This window comes from Phaethon lepturus, unplaced genomic scaffold (genome assembly GCF_000687285.1).
Source record: "Phaethon lepturus isolate BGI_N335 unplaced genomic scaffold, ASM68728v1 scaffold3840, whole genome shotgun sequence".
NCBI lineage: Eukaryota > Metazoa > Chordata > Aves > Phaethontiformes > Phaethontidae > Phaethon > Phaethon lepturus.
Window position 1 is genome coordinate 76,804 of NW_010509681.1, and position 15,924 is coordinate 92,727.

At 40.2% G+C, this 15,924-nt stretch overlaps 1 protein-coding gene across 1 annotated transcript; it reads right to left on the reverse strand.

Moving 5' to 3' along the window:
* Positions 1–4,360: 4,360 nt before the first annotated feature.
* On the reverse strand, positions 4,361–15,798 carry GAS2L3 (growth arrest-specific 2 like 3). The gene is made up of 8 exons (XM_010297558.1): positions 15,769–15,798; positions 14,618–14,786; positions 14,104–14,222; positions 12,511–12,652; positions 8,704–8,767; positions 7,856–7,994; positions 6,484–6,591; positions 4,361–5,752 (listed from the first exon to the last, which is right to left on the reverse strand). Exons 1-8 carry the CDS (start codon positions 15,796–15,798, stop codon positions 4,361–4,363), a joined length of 2,163 nt encoding a protein of 720 aa, XP_010295860.1.
* Positions 15,799–15,924: the final 126 nt, after the last annotated feature.

Below are 15,924 nucleotides of genomic sequence, written 5' to 3' on the forward strand. Positions count from 1 at the left end.
AAGTAAGCCCTTTTTTCAAAAAGGCAAACACCAATCCTATATACCTACCCGTAAAAATGATCCCATCTTTTCTATTAAGGAAAGCTAACCCAGGAAAGAGGAGACCTCACTTTATCCTCAGAATAAAACATGCAGTTTCGCCAGAATGTATAATACCTACCAGCAGTGAAGGCGGTTTTGGAGTAGGAGGAAAAACCATCTTCCACATCTCCTTTTAAAGCTTTACTGGTGGACAGTGAGTGATTTAAGATTCACTGGGACAAGGAGGCATGATATTGTAGTCTGATGGGTAGGATATTTACCTGAGAGAGTCTTGTGCTGTCTTTGTATTTTATTGGCCAGCTGTAATGCCACCACCTCATAAAGGAAAGCCGTAACTAACGTCTCTGCAGAGCTTGGTCCTGTAGGAACGAGTATGGTAGATGCCGCAAGAATGTGCTTACTAGGCAAAGCTGAAGTGGAAGGATAAGTAGATCAATATGATTAGGCACCAGCATCAGACTGGCAGGAACTGAAGCCACTTTGGAACGGGCAGAGAACTGCAGGTATTAAAACATGTAAAAAAAAAAATCAAATAGGGAGTTAAAAAAAAAAGTTAATTAGGTGACCCCAGTTAGAAGACCCAATTTTCCCCTCAGTAAAATCAATGAAGTTTTGTTATGGATGGCAACAGAACCAGAGATGGGTCTAAAGTTTGTTGACAAGAGGTAAACATGGAAAATATTGGCACACGTGTGTTTTATATTTCAAGTAGAGCTGCAAAGAATAAAACTCTCAAAGGTATATCTGAAACCACTCAGGAACATTGTCAGCTAGGAAAGAGCAGGAAACAGCTTCCACTCAATTTGTCATACTGAAACCAGGATCAGAGTAAAGAGATCTTGAACTTAAAATAAAGCAATGGTTTAGAAGCAGCTATTTATATCTTTATAATAGCCTGAGATGGAAGCTACTACTTACGTTGTTGTAGAGCAAAAGCATAGGTCTTCTGAAATACATTCTCTTTTCCTCCCCGCAAAAAGATGACAGTAGAAAAAAATGTGTGCGTGTAAAAAAGGTGCAATATATGTTTATTTAAAATAAGTACTCATACAGAAGGACATCGATAACACATGGAGAATTCAGTCAGATTCTTGCTCCAAGTTATCTTTCCCTCCCAAAAAGCGATACAAGCTGAAGATTAGACTTGCTATTTGGCAATGTAAACATCGCAAAAAGAGTATGTGTTGCCATTAGGAGGTACGTTGTTATATTTTAATTCTTGGCTCACCTCATGTTACATGACACCCGTAGTTAGAATATGACCGCAAGTTGGAACAATATTCACAGAAGTTGGACCATGCTCAAATATACTATGTTTTGTAATAAAACCAAACCAAGCCTACCCACATGTAACAGGTGAACCATCTTTAGATTAGCTGATTATGGTTTCAACTGTAAAAGGAATTCCTTTGCCTTTTTCAGTGCCAGTTTCCCTGCTTACGCTTTTTCTTTCATTTCGAACCATAAAATTCAGTCTATTACATGAGATAATGGATCACAACGATGAAGCCATCCATCTCATTTTCTCTGAAGTTATATTTCAAAAAGGTAGATGCTGAGATAGCATTACACAGAGGTGCAAGAGTCACTGTTTAAATTACTACTAAAAAACTTGCAAAAGGTTGAAAAAGTATGGGGGTGTTGACCCCAGCCAGCAGCCAAGCACCCACATAGCTGCTCACTCTCTTTCCCCTCCATCCCCAGCAGGACAGGGGAGAGAAGAAGAGCAAAAGAAAGAAAACTCACAGGTTGAGATAAAGGCAGTTTAATTAGTGAAGGAAAGAGGAAAAAACAAACCACCAAGCGATGCAAAGGTGATCACTCACTACCTCCCACAGGCAGACCAAAGCCCAGCCAGCCTGTGAACAACAGCTGCTTTGGAAGCCTCCTCCCCGCTTCTTCCTCTACCCTGTTTTTATTGCTGAGCATGACGTTATCAGATATGGAATATCAGATATGGAATATCAGATATGGAATATCAGATATGGAATAGCCCTTTGGCCAGTTCAAGTCAGATGTCCCAGCTGTGTCCCTCCCAAAGTCTTGCCCACCCCCAGCCTACTTGCTGTGGGGGCAGAGCAGGAAAAAGAGAAAGCCTTAACCCAGCGCAAGCATTGCTCAGCACCACCAAAACACTGGTGTGTTATCAACACTGTTTCAGTCACAAATCTGAAACGCAGCACCATATGGGATGCTGTGAAGAAAGTTAACTCCATCTCCACCAGACCCAGTACAGAAAGAAACCTCAAGAATTCAGCTATTAATCTGCATGAGATAGTAAGCTATGATGTGATCTATCTGGAAGCCCAAAATCAAAAGCAAAGTCATAAATGCTTTCAGCATATGAAACAATGTGCCAAATTTATCAAACCCGAAAGCAGTCCACTGCAGTCAATACTATTCTTAACATTTGCAGTAGTGGATTTAACCAGTGTATTTATAAAACAAGTAAGCAGGGAAGCCTTCCCCAAACATACAACTTTGTATGTGAACTTGTGGGACTTCTGTCCACATTATTAAAATTGATCTGTTTTCCTCCTACAGTTATTTACTGTATATATAGGATACATAGGATATTGTTATTTACTGCTTACTCCCAGCAGGTCGTAAGCAGTATTGTACAGTAGATACGCATAAATAGAATCATAAATAAAAAGCTAACAAAGGTGCTCAGAAAGGCAGCTCAATGACTTTGCCACTGAGCATGAGAATTCATTACTAGCTTGTGATGCTTGCTTACTCTAGTTCCAGGGGAAAAAAAAAAATTATACATACATTATCAGAAGCTGCAGTTTCCACGCATCTCTTCTCCTGCCCATAAGTAAACATCCTGGGAGCAGAGAGCAGAAGTGATGGTCTGTGGAAGTCAGCAGCGTCTCTTCACGGAACCCGAGAGCTCCTCAGTGTTTGTAGGAATGACTGTTCATTAGACCCAAAATATCTCAAACAAGGCCACCCACAAAGACAGTACTTTTTGTTCATCTACCATGAAACTCACTTCTGTTAAGGGTAAAGGTGTTGAGCACCACAGATGTTTAACCCACTGAAAGCCTTCAGGAGTTGAGAGCCTGAACAGTGCATAGCTTTCTGGCACTGTCAGATGTTTAAAGGCAAATTTAAGACAAAGGCAGTCCCTCATTACCTCTTTGGGAAACTACTCCTCACCTCCAGAAAGTAATACAGGAGAGCCAGGAAGAAGGTTTCCATAAATAAAACAAAAAAAGGCCACTGCAGACTAAGAGTGCACACAAATACTAACTGTAGCACTGGGAAGTATTTAGCAATTCAGTTTTACACGTAAAGGCCACTCCTGCAGAGCAGCAAGATGCAGTACTCGCCGCTCTGCATCCCAGGAGCAGGAGCTGCCTTGGGGCTCCATCCCAGGAGCAGGAGCTGCTCTGGGGCTCCATCCCTGGGGGGAAGTGCCCTCCCAGCAACTCCGGCGCTTTTTTCCGTGCAGCAAGAGCTTTCTAGAAAAGACTGGGCTCGCTTACAGACAAATTCGAACGTGAACTAAAATCGGGTTATCTGCCCAGGGTCTCAAAAGTAGCACTGGTCACTGAAGAGATCTGTCATGAGTTTGAGAGGCTAAGGCACAACGAGGGAGAGTGATCAAGGCCGTGATTTTCCATGTCCAGCTTAACACAAACCAAGAAGTCTCCACTTCCAAGCGAGCTGAGGCTGCTTTAAGGCATATGGGGAGCAGAGTGAACACGGATCACGGCAGCTGTCAAATCTAAACATGACTAGAAATTTCTTTCTCCAATCCCTGTAGGTGACCCAAATTTGGGTTCTGGGACACTGTTGAACTAAAAAAAAAAAAAAGAAAAAAAAAAAGCAGCTTTGTTTGAGGTATTAGAACTTTTACAGCTCGTGCACAGCGCTCTGTCGCTTGCCGCAGGCCTCGATGCAGATGTGCCAGAACCACCTGAATCGCTCCGGCTCTGCCCTGGGCGGGCATGTCCTGGGCAGCCTTCGCTCCCTTGAAAACGAGCGGCAGCAAAAGCAGCAGCCCCAGCTCCCATCTCTGCCCTCCCGCCTCTCCCGCGGCAGGTCAGGCTAGCAGCAAATAGGGATGTTCTCTATTCCACAGTGCTACACAGCAAGCAAGCTCACTTCTAAATATATCCAAACAGAAGTTTCGAAACCGCAAAATACATACAGTTCTCGCTGTAAGTAATGCGGCAAAATGTAGGTTATACCTAGTATTTCACAGTAAATGTAGTGTTGTTTAACTTTTTTCCTTGTCTTCAGTGTAGCAGATACAAGAGACCCATTTGAAGAAAACGAAGACTTCCACAGAAAGTAACAAGTAAGTTTACTTTCTGGGTTTTTTACTCCCTGTCATAACAAAATAGTGATCATCTTGCCTGCTCTTCACAAGAGGACCTTTTGATGCACCAGGCGTTCCTTTGTTACATGCTGTTGCTGATTTTCCCTGAGGGAGAGGCTTCTTGGCGGCTGGGGCCAAGCATTCGTTGGCTTGCAAGGTTTTGGTTGAAGGTTGATCTTTCGCAGAAGGCTGCGCTGGCTTTTTGGTCGCTGTCGCTTTGGCTGAAGTTTGAGGAAGTCGTACAACGGATAAGGGAGTGCGTTCAGGAGATTTGGACGAAGCAGGCCCAACCTGAGGAGATCTACTGACATTTGGCTGCTTATTGACAGCTGATGATACATTTTTGCTTGTAGATACCAGCGACTTTGACGCTTTGCTAACTGCAAGGGAAGGCGCAGAAGCTGAGTGTTTTAGGACTGAAGCACTTTTTGGGTTCCTTGCCAGGGCAGAAGCTGTTTGTGGAGGTTTCTGAGGACGCTGAGACTCAGTTCCTGAGGTCTGAACCGCATTTTCAGAAGGAGGTTTTGCAAGGAGCTGCTGAGAACGTGCAAACTTGGCGACGGCAGGCAGATTTGTCACAGGCAGCCAAGCAGCCCTCGGAGCAACTGAATTTGGTTTGGTTTTAGTGACAGATACAGGTTTGCATTTAGCAGGGACACGCTTCTGTTTTGAAGCCATCGTTTCAGCTGTCCCAGGCAAGCGAGACGACTGTTTTTTAGAGGACGAGAGGGCCGGGTGCACCGCCGGTGCCGGGGAGCCCTGAGGCAGGGCAAACTTCACCTTGGGAGCATCAGGGGACCGAATACGTTTGCGTAACGTTTCGGAGTGAACAAGAACCGTTCTCGTTCCCGCAGTTGAAGAGCTTTTGCTTACAGGCTGCGAAGGAGCAGAAGCTGGTGAGTTGTGTGCAGGAGACTCCAGCCTCTTTGAGATGCCAGCTAATGGTCTGAAAGGAGACTGCGCGCCTGTCCCTGAAGACCCTTGTAATTTGGACCTGACTGACACTGACTTGGCTGTGGAGTATGGGTGCGCTGGCACTTTTGGTGGTGCCAGGGCAGGGGACTGAGGGCGTGCAGCTACAACCTTCTTGGCACTGGCCCCGTGGACAGCCTTTAGAGCTGGAACAGGAGTCGGGGGTTTCGATGGCTGCTTTTGAAACATATCGACAGCTGACATTGGATTCATGACAGGAGGCTCCTGAGTTCTCGCTGACGAGTTGGGGACATTGTCACTGGTGACTCCTTTCTGAAACGCCAGGATTTTTTGTTCCAGAGTTGCAAACTGAAGTACTCGGCACGGATCATATTTAAGCAGAAATCCTTGAAGAGTGTCCCAGCCTCCACCAACACGTACCATCACGTGCTTGCCATGTAGCATCTGAAAATGGAGGCAGAGGGGGCGGGAGCAGAAGAACAAGAGAAATTTTTATCTTGTTTTTTGCGGCATCATGTCTTCATCTTACATTAGTGTCAATGAAATCGACTAAAAATAGGACTTCCTTTCTTACAGAGAAACATTTTAGAAAAGAGAAATTATGTGATAAATAAGTTTATGCTTCCCAATTATTTTCTTAGGTAGTTTCTTCTGCAGAGACAGTCATTATGTGTGGGGAAATAACAAAAGCATATGTAAAGAAGACATTTTAACCATTCTGTCAGTATCTTTATTTAGTATACCAAGTTTTGGATACAGGTTTTGTTCAAATTATGGATGTCCTCATAACATTTTAATCCCAGAAACTCTGACACCTGCTGAAGACAGCGCTCAACGATCCTACAAATTATAAACCCCAAGCATACAGGTTTTGCAATAGAATATCCTGAGAACGTTGCTTGTTCATTATCCTTATTTATATTGCAAGTTGCTACTGAAATTTTAGAAACACCACAGCAAAACATTTAACTTGCTTAGTCTAGCGTGATTGTAAAAATCAATGGTTATAAGATTTAATTAGCTACATCTGCTTTGAATCATTGATTGGATGATGTGGTGTCCCAGCCTAAATCATTCTGTAATTCTAAAACAATACTATAAAAATGAAGTATTCCACTTAAAAGCATTTCTCTCCCCATTAAGAATATAAATTGGAATTCTGAGAAACTACTTACTCGTATGAAGAGTATTTTATCTCCCAGTCTATAACGTCCTTCCGATAAGTATTCAATTGAAAATCGATGGGAACAACTGCAGGGAGGGTCTTCTGCTATATGTTTAACCTAGTTATTAAAATTGAAAGCATTTCTTAGTATTTTGACAGAAGCATGTGATTAACAGTTTACTGAAATATTTTATACAAGGAAAGATACTGATATCTTCATCCCATAATCTAAGAAAACACTAGAATTCTATTCCCTCACAAGAATGTCTCAGCTACATAGAGCTTCAAAATGTAAAATAAAAGATTAAAAGAAAGAACTAACTGTATGTACAGACAAATGTTTCAAATTGTTCTGATCCAGTTTTCATGATTTCTTCAATTTTAAGCTATTTCTACTTTCCTTTCTAAGATTTGTCCATAACACTATGCACAGTAGCATCAAATTCCAGCCAGGACCTTGTAAAGACACTGTTATGGTCTCTTGAAATTGCAACAAGTGCCCGAGTCTCTCCTGTGACCAAATCCATTGCTACACCTGACCCAGGGCTACTTCACCTTTCTCCCTAACTTTTTGTAAGGCTTTTATAAGTTAATCTTCTGTGTGACACCCAAGAAAGAAACCACTGAAAAAAAGGAGAAAGGTAGTCCCCAAATAAGTTCAGAGTTAGAGAAGATGTGCCTCTTACAGCCACTTAGAAACGTAACAAATTGGAAGGTCAAGACTATTTGCCAAGCAGGAAAAATAGCGAGAGTTTTCAGAGAGCGCGAGGACCTGGTGGCTGACATTCCCAAAGAAGCAGAAGTTTTACTTTACAACACAAAGGAACTTTAAAATAAATTAATTTTAAAGTCTTAACATACATTTTTCAGCAAAATAGGGAAGTTGTGAATTGGTCCAAAAGGAATGATGAACAAGATGTACAAATAATCTCCTTTTCTGCAAACATATTCATTTCCAGTTGGTACAGCTACAGGGGTTTTATTTAAAGTCTTTTTCAAAAGAGTTTCAAAGCCTACTTTAACATTTGAGGAAGTTTTACGAAAATATCAAATTGAAGAGCAGCATACATTACAGTCATAGAATACTGACACGTCATAAAAATTGAGTGAGAGTATTTCTTATACTCAAAGAAGCGGGGGGAAGGAAATCAAGGCAAGTTATATGCACTGTGGCTTTAACTCCAAAATATATGACAGCATTTTGCTTACATATTTGAGCAACAAAAAATAGTTGTTCAAATGAGGTGCATACTGTCCTTTTATTTAAGGAGGCTCACAAATATTGGATGAAAACCAGCCTATGCTTACTGAGCCAGATCATACAAGTATTAAACTTAGAGTTTGATTTAAAGCCCATATCACAATAAATAAGTAGTACTTACTGCCTCATGTAGCTCCCCATGATGACAACATGACTTTGCTGTGCTAATAGGTGTTGGTGGTCCAGAGGTCATCAGCAGTGTTTCTTCTAGCTCAATTTCCTTCTCTAGTTTTACTAGCACAGGAGGTTCAACTCCATACCTCAACACAAATACAGAGCGTGTTTAATTGCAAATTTACTAAAGAAAACAAAAAGAAACTGATGATATCAAACATGCAAAATTCTGAATAGCGTGACTGACAGGGAACTGCACTACATCAGTCAGAGGAATAACTGCCTTGATAATCCAAAGGGAAGGAGCTGCTCCGATTTTCAAGTAGAAGCTCTCCCAAAGGTAGCCTTAGAGCCACCAGAGAAGGCAGTAAAAATAGTCAAAACGACACAATTTACGTCACATCCAATTTAGATAAACTACCTTAAAGCTTCCTGCTCTGCACTAGAAATAAATAAGAAGTGTAAATTTAGAGAATGATAAAGACTTGATTCATATTTAAAGATACCATATCTGCCAAAAAGCTTAAAAAAAAAAAAAGACCCTGAAATCATATTTAATGTTCACTGAGTTCTTCTAAAATGCACACATATCTATAAGCTGAATGTAGCATTTAAGCATACAGCTATAAAAAGCAGTGTGGATCAGCAGTTTTTCATGAAAAGAATCTGATAAATATTTGAAAAAATACTCGTATCGTATGGTGGTTCTAGAAAAGCTACTCGTTACTTTCTGCACGGAATTAACATCTCCTGCATTGCACTTAACGACCACAGATTGCCTTAACTTCGTCTTAGCTTTTACTTAATAGAATATGTTCTTCAATTTCTTGTTAAGAGCACGTATGGATCACATACCTGGATACGATGCGTCCAATTTCCAACAGACAAAGATACACTTGTCTTGGATCCTTGTGCAAAACTAAAAGGGAAGAGAATAAAAGGGAGTTACAGCTGATATTTACTGTGGGGAGGCCTGTGCAATTTGGTGCAGAGAAGGGAAGGTAAGGAATAGATGACTATAACTTTGCCATCATTCTACCCACAGGCAAGCTACACTACCATGGATAAAGCACTATATGCTTTCCAACTCTGATTTTCTATTCCATGAAGTGTTTAAGCCCATCCTGGGACTGCTGACATCAAACTCTTCTCTACCTCCTAAGAGAAATAGGCTTTATTTGGTTTTATGATGTTCCTTCTTGATGTGAAATGGAAAGAAAGAGATCCGAGAGCTTTCCCTTCCCTACCCCCAAACTCATTATAGCAGTCTTAAAAGTGAGAAGTACTCAACAACTGCAAATAGGAAAATATACCCCATCTGTTCATGCTCATGCATACAGACACAGAAAACACACACTGTGTCGGTGAACCACCGTAGAAGAACACACCGCAAGGGACCTGGCTGACAAGTGGATGGTATGCAGCCCGTCAGCCTAAGTGGTTTAAACCCTTGGCTGTGAAAGAATAATCTGAGTGATTGCTACCGTTTCAGTAAGCAACAGAACTTTTTTCTTATCACTTTAAAAGTTCTAGGTGCTAGCAGGGTCCAATCCAAATGGCAGATTCACCCAATTCCCGTAGATACCACTTTGCCAGTGGCAGCTCCCCTACCCCATACTATACCCTCATTTCCCCTTTCCTATCAATCCCCACCTCCTGCCCCACCCACCCAAAGGTTTTCTTCAGAATTTGGTATCTTTGTCAGGCTCTATCTGAGAAAGAGGGTCAAAGCCCCTGACTGTAAGAAGGAGGGGAGAATGACGTTGGTTTAAGAGACAAACACTCATATTTGAACATCAGATACTGGCTGGGATCACAGAAAAGAAACAACACTCTCTCAGACACCTTAGTAGCACAGAGTTTTGCCCATGGCTTTGCTTCTCAAAGGCTTGCCCTAGGCTTTGCTTCTCAAAGGCTATGCCCACGTTAACCCAGCTAGTGCCAAACACAGAGGCTGCTTTGCAACCCTCGATTCAGAGCAGCTCTAACAGCTGCATGCGCTCCACCATGTAGGCACAATAAATCACGATCAGGAGAGCTGAAGAATGAGATGGAAGAGTGGAGTGATAGCCAAACGGTGTGAACATGACCACGGCAGGTCTTCTGTGTTTTCTTGACAACTTTGAAATGTAAGTATTCAATTATTTCTACTGCAGCAATGAAGAATGGAAGAGGCAGAAGGCAAACAATGCCTGCTTTGGTTTCTTGAAACTTCCTTCTTTAGGTGTGCAAGAAAAAGGGGAAAAAAACCAAGGCCACGAACAGAGAAAGAAAATAGTTTAAGATCTCACACAGAAGTAACTACTTCCTCCTCTGTCCCCATTTAAGCCTCAAAATTTAGATGCTCTCAACGTGTTCCAAGAACAGTTGTATGAATACTTTAGAAAACAAACTATCCCTTGTGCTTTCTTAGGCAACTAGGAATATTGCCTAATAACTCAGAAACCAAAGGCTGGACGAGAAGGTCATTCAAGTCCCTTCAACCCAATACATGACATGTTTCTTTCCCCCATCTAACATGAGACATGAGAAAAGCTACAGACACCGTTCTCATATGGTGTAACATTTACATGAACAAAGTCTGACTTTCTTCACACCGCGCAGCAACAATATTCAGTTGAAAATGGAAATTCACTCTAAAAAGAAACCTAATGAGCCAGCTCTATATTTAGAGATGAAATCTAACATCTTTCTGATGTTCAATTTGGTATTTAAAACAGCTTTGCTTTAAATAAGACTGAAGTGTTTCCTAAAGTATAAGCTGAGTATGAAGTCAGATGTTCTTGTTTATACCATCTACTCCAGTTTATAAGTCTACTTTTTAAAAAATCTGATTACGAAGGGTAAGTCTAAAACAGAAAGTTGATTCAGCCATAATCTAAAGGTACTGGAGGTCATTTAATCTCTTCTTTTTTTGTGTTTTTGACAGCTGTAACAGGAGTGGCATAATTTGCCTGAATCCAAATCTCTCCCTCGCCGAGATCAAGACATTTGTTTCGGCTTGATGTCAAAGGGCATCCCATGATGGTTACTCTCCCTTTCTGCTGTCTCAGGAGCCACTTAATTTTTTCCTTCACAGCCATCCACACTTTTCAGGAAGTGTTGCTACATCTATCTGATGGGAAAGGGACAATTGTCAAATTGTCTTTCCCTTAGTTCATTCATAAAGAATAGCTGCAAGTTTGATGGCAAACATCAGTGGAAAGAATGTTTCATCAAGGAGGCTGCAAGTCTGCTCATTTTGACTGCCAAAAGGGCTCACAGAACATATTTATGCCACAAAGCAAGCTTGTGTCAAGAGTTACAATCAGACTTCAAAACACTTCTTGGGTATGAGTGAAAGCCACAGCATTAGGAAATCCTGCCTGCTTATCTCAGGGAGGCTAAACAGGTTCTAGTTACCCATCCACTTAAAGGCACTATGATGTTTAAGCAATCCAATTCATATAAGTTGAGCTGAAAAAAATATTAAAACTGATTTTCTTATAGCTCAGTTCTCCTACTCATCTGTATTTCATGGCACTGAAGAAAGATACACTCCCTAGTTAAATCAGAATGAGACAGATGCAAATAGGGAGGTTTTCACAACTATTTTAAAAGGTGACTTATCCAGTAGAGAAGGCATGGGCAGTCCAACTAGCAGGGAGGAGAGCTTGAAAGGAAATCAGTTAATGAAAACAGTGCCTCTCATTTAAATAGCATTAAATGGCACAAAGACTTCAAGAAAATCTAGTAAATACTGTGTCAAATTCATTTGATTACTGAAAACAAAGGTACTTTGCAATTTTTTGTTATTCTGCTTGACAGGCAGGTATTTTGCCTGCTTTTATTTTTTTTTTAAATAAACAAAAAAACCTGAAAAAAACCCCAGTATTTGGCTTGCCACAGAAGGTAATTAATTTTTACTGACACAATAGCTCGTAGAAAAGTATTTCATTATTTACAATGCAATGAAAGCACAGTTCCCCTTAATTAGCAGTCAGAAAAATCTTATTCCATCTGGAATATCAGTCTAGAAGCTGTTTGTTATAAGGGACAGACTGTGCACTGGGGCAGGCATACACACAGTTGGTAGTATTTATTTTTATATCTTACTAAATGGGAAAATACAAATGGTTTAGAGTCACATCAAGTAGGTCCTGAAGTAAATGTTAATTACCAACAGACTGTTGTCACTTCAGGCACAACGCCCTGATGTAGTTACCAAATTTAGCTGTCATGAATGCATTATTCCGAGGGCCTTCTGCAACAAGAACGAGCTCTAATACCGAATAAAGGATCCTATTGTGAGTTGACTCCATGGCCCTGTGGTCTTCCCGCACAGGGAAAGCGAAACACCACTTTTCTCCTCTGTTTCTCAGTGGGCTTTTTTATTGAAGGAAAACATGTGAGTTTGCTGTACAGCTGTCACTCCCCACCTTCCTCCCACACGGCAACTTTTAGAAGGCTGGAAAAGCATTGTGCGAGTTTGAGCAGTCACTGAACTGATTTTTCAAGGCTTTTACGTGAACATTGCCTTAAACTAAATAAAAGCATTAATAGCTTGCACAAGACCGGTACAGTTGTGACAAAGGCTTCACAAGATTATACAGAAGAGATCTCCCTGACCAGGTAGTTATCTACATACAGATCAAAGCAAGTCTTACGAAAAGATAGATTTACCTAAGCCTTCAGATTCAAAGAGATAAGTCTCATCAACTCCAATGGCCCTACACCAGTTAAGAAAGTTGGCTGTATTATCTCTGGCAAAAAAAGATCCTGATGGAGCATCCTTCTTACACGGAACTTTTCTCATAGGAAAATTCTGGCAAGGGAAGAAAACAAAAAGTACATTGTGCACATCGACATTACCAACAGATTTCAAAGCATATTTGCAAAGGAAAATAAACCCTAAACTCAGAGTACACAAGCAGTGGTTACTAAGTATTTTGTGTTCAACCCACCACGTATTCTATTAAAAAAAAACCCTACGCTAATGCAGAAGGCATTCCACCTTATTTTTGTGAACAGTCACTAAGTGAATAATCCTTAGCTCTGCAACCTCTCCCGGAACTGCCCATACAGTTGCGCTTCCCCATTTCCCCACATGCTGGGGTAAAAGTCTTACTGGTGGTTTCACAGGTGTAGATAATTATTCCCCCTTCCCAGGCTCCGTTCATAGCAGCAGAATGAGCGGAGAGAACCCCAAATCAACTAAACTATACTTAGCTGTCAGTTTTCAGCATTTTAGAGCCTGTTCTAGAAAGTGGAGGGAATCAGAAGGGAGCAAAGGGCAATCTCCTTTAAAACAATTCAGTACGTACTTGTTTTTAAACTGGTATCTTCAAACCTAAAGAATCAGTTAAAAAGTAAGCAAGTTGGGCACCTTGTCCTTCTTAAAAAATCCCTAAGGATTTGCAGCATTCGTATGGCTCTTGTATAAATACCATTTGGCATCCTAAGACTGCTGTCTTGTCCCCCTTCCAATTAATAATAATTCTAATATTAGTAATTATATTGCGTACTGGTATATAACATTTTTTTAAAACTACTGTTTTACTAGATAAAACAGTGAAAGGTAAACACACACCAAAAAAAATGGTCTGGATATGGTGAAAAAGTTCCTCCTGCCCTCAAGGGAAACACTACCAACCAGGGCACATTAGTTGGTGATCTGATATTTGACAAATCCAAGCATTGCTGTAGCTATACTGGGCACCTGTACATTGAACGTATGCTACCTGCACCAGCATTATGCAGTTTCGTACTCCGAAGTGTCACACCGCTATTTTTCGTTGTACAAACACAGACTGGAAGTTGATTGAGATTTATGTTTCAGTTCAGCCTTGGCTCCTAAGAAAAACACTGAAGCTCATCTCCAGGTACATCTCAACATGGATATTTTCATGGCTAGCCTATATACTAGAGTTTAGCCACCAGTTTCTGGTATAAAACATACCACTAAGTATCAATGGGTATCTTGTTCGCAACCCACACTGATGTTATCAGGGGAACAATCAAACTCCAGACTGACAATCTCCCTCTGGCAAGACTTCTACCAAAATCAAACTAAAACTTAGGATTTGACTAACAAAGTGAATAAGTAATTTGTTGCATAAGGCCAGTTTATCCATCTATAAAGCCACGTTATCCTTAATCTCTGCATACACAGCATACATCACTTTGGGAAGCCTCACTCACCTGCTTTCCTTTTACTAGTTCTTACAATTAAAGTTTATATATGCATTAAAAAAAAAAAATCACAATATGACTCACCCTTAAATTATTTGAGCTACAACATTTTTTAACTGTGTTTTGAAGAACACCAACCAGTTGGCAGAGTAGCACTCCATTATCAAGTTCTTCTAGCAGTTGTTCTGCTGTGACTTCTATTCCTAAAAAACGTCAATTTTAGAGTTACTCCACAAAACGTGAAGAAGTTTCATATGAACTCAAAGGCAACTCACATAGCATTCCGGGGTTAAGGACTGAAAATTAGTAGAAATATGTATGTAAACGAAAATCAAATATCCACTTAATTAGATTTCAATTAGAGTAACAAGATTCACAAATAAATTAGAATTATTAATCATCCTACCTCTAAGAGGTGTCAGCTAATAAAATCTGAAACCGAAGCATGCATTCTAATGCAATTCTCCCAGCCATTCAGACTGAAATATACCAGATCCTAATAATACTATATTAAGTATTAATATTAAGTGTCAGTGTTGACTGGAATATTGGAAAGTACTTTGAAATTTATTAGAGTGTGATTTATTTTTAACCTCACCCAGCAAGCCCGACAGCCAGATTGACAGATCTTCTTGCATAGGCACCAAAGTTGCTTCATGCCGCACAGATATCCATTGGTCATACAGGCACACATCTGCCAAACCTGGCCCATGTCTGGGAGTCAGAGGACTTCGGGGACTTAAAGGAAGGTCATCGCCAAACCACACCTGCAGAAGACTTCAGTAAGCTGAAGACAGCGAGCTCTAAATTTTGCAGTCAGACATTGGAAACCTGCAGTTCTGATTTATGCTATTATTCAAAGAGTTAAGTGTTCGTTCCCCTTCAGACAGATACGCCAAACCAACAGAACAGCAATCGGGAATGGTGCAGGTCTCATTAGTAACTCCTGCATCAAAAGCACCACTACATTCATTCTTCTGACTTCTTTGGGTTTAAAATGACATACTTTCCTGGATATTAAATTAAAAAAACATGTATCAAATTTGTGGGGTTTTTTTTTCACCCCTCAGCAAATTTTAAGTAATGAAATCAGCAGTTTATCTTATAATTTACTGCAGACTACTGATTCCTTTGCTCAAACGTTTCAGAGGCATTTTGTGGTTAAATCATTAAAATGATGATGTTAAAAAGAGGAAACATATTCCCATGCAAGAACATAAACACTTCTTGAACATCAATCTTTAGCATTTCTCTTAAGGATTGCATATTTTCAAACTGAGGAGTACCTTTACATTTCAAGAAAAGGACCACACTGAAATTTCATGTACAAAATTCCCAAAGAGAAAGAGTCCTTCTGGTACTCTTAAATACTTTCCTTCAGTTCAGGAAGTGTGTGTGTTTATAAAATACATTTATTTATATTTAAGTGATTAACTAGAACACAGGGGTTTTAAAAAGACCTCTTTAATCATCAAGCAAGTTTTTAAATAATCTCAGCCTTTGACTTCAAAACCTTCTTATGTAACAGGGCTTAGGAAGAGAAGGGATCACCTATCTGAAATAACACTGGGCTATCTATCTTGTCATATTGCTCTATTTGTAAAAGGGAAAAACTATTACTTTTTTTTTTTTAAATGATAGATAAAACTCTAATAACTAGAGATTCTAGCATTTAATTTGCTTCAGGGTAGATTTTTGCATTTAAAAAAAGGTATTATGCAGAATTCAAACATTACAAAAGGAATTTACCTGAACTGCAGTCTGCATGGTCGGCTGCATTTACATTAGTTTCTCCCCCTGGGAAAAGAAGAGACTTTTTAATCCATGAAAATCCCAAGAAAACTTATTTTCCTGTTTTGGCAAAATGAGAGTGAGTCTAATAGGGAATGGAAGAGGGGAAGAGGG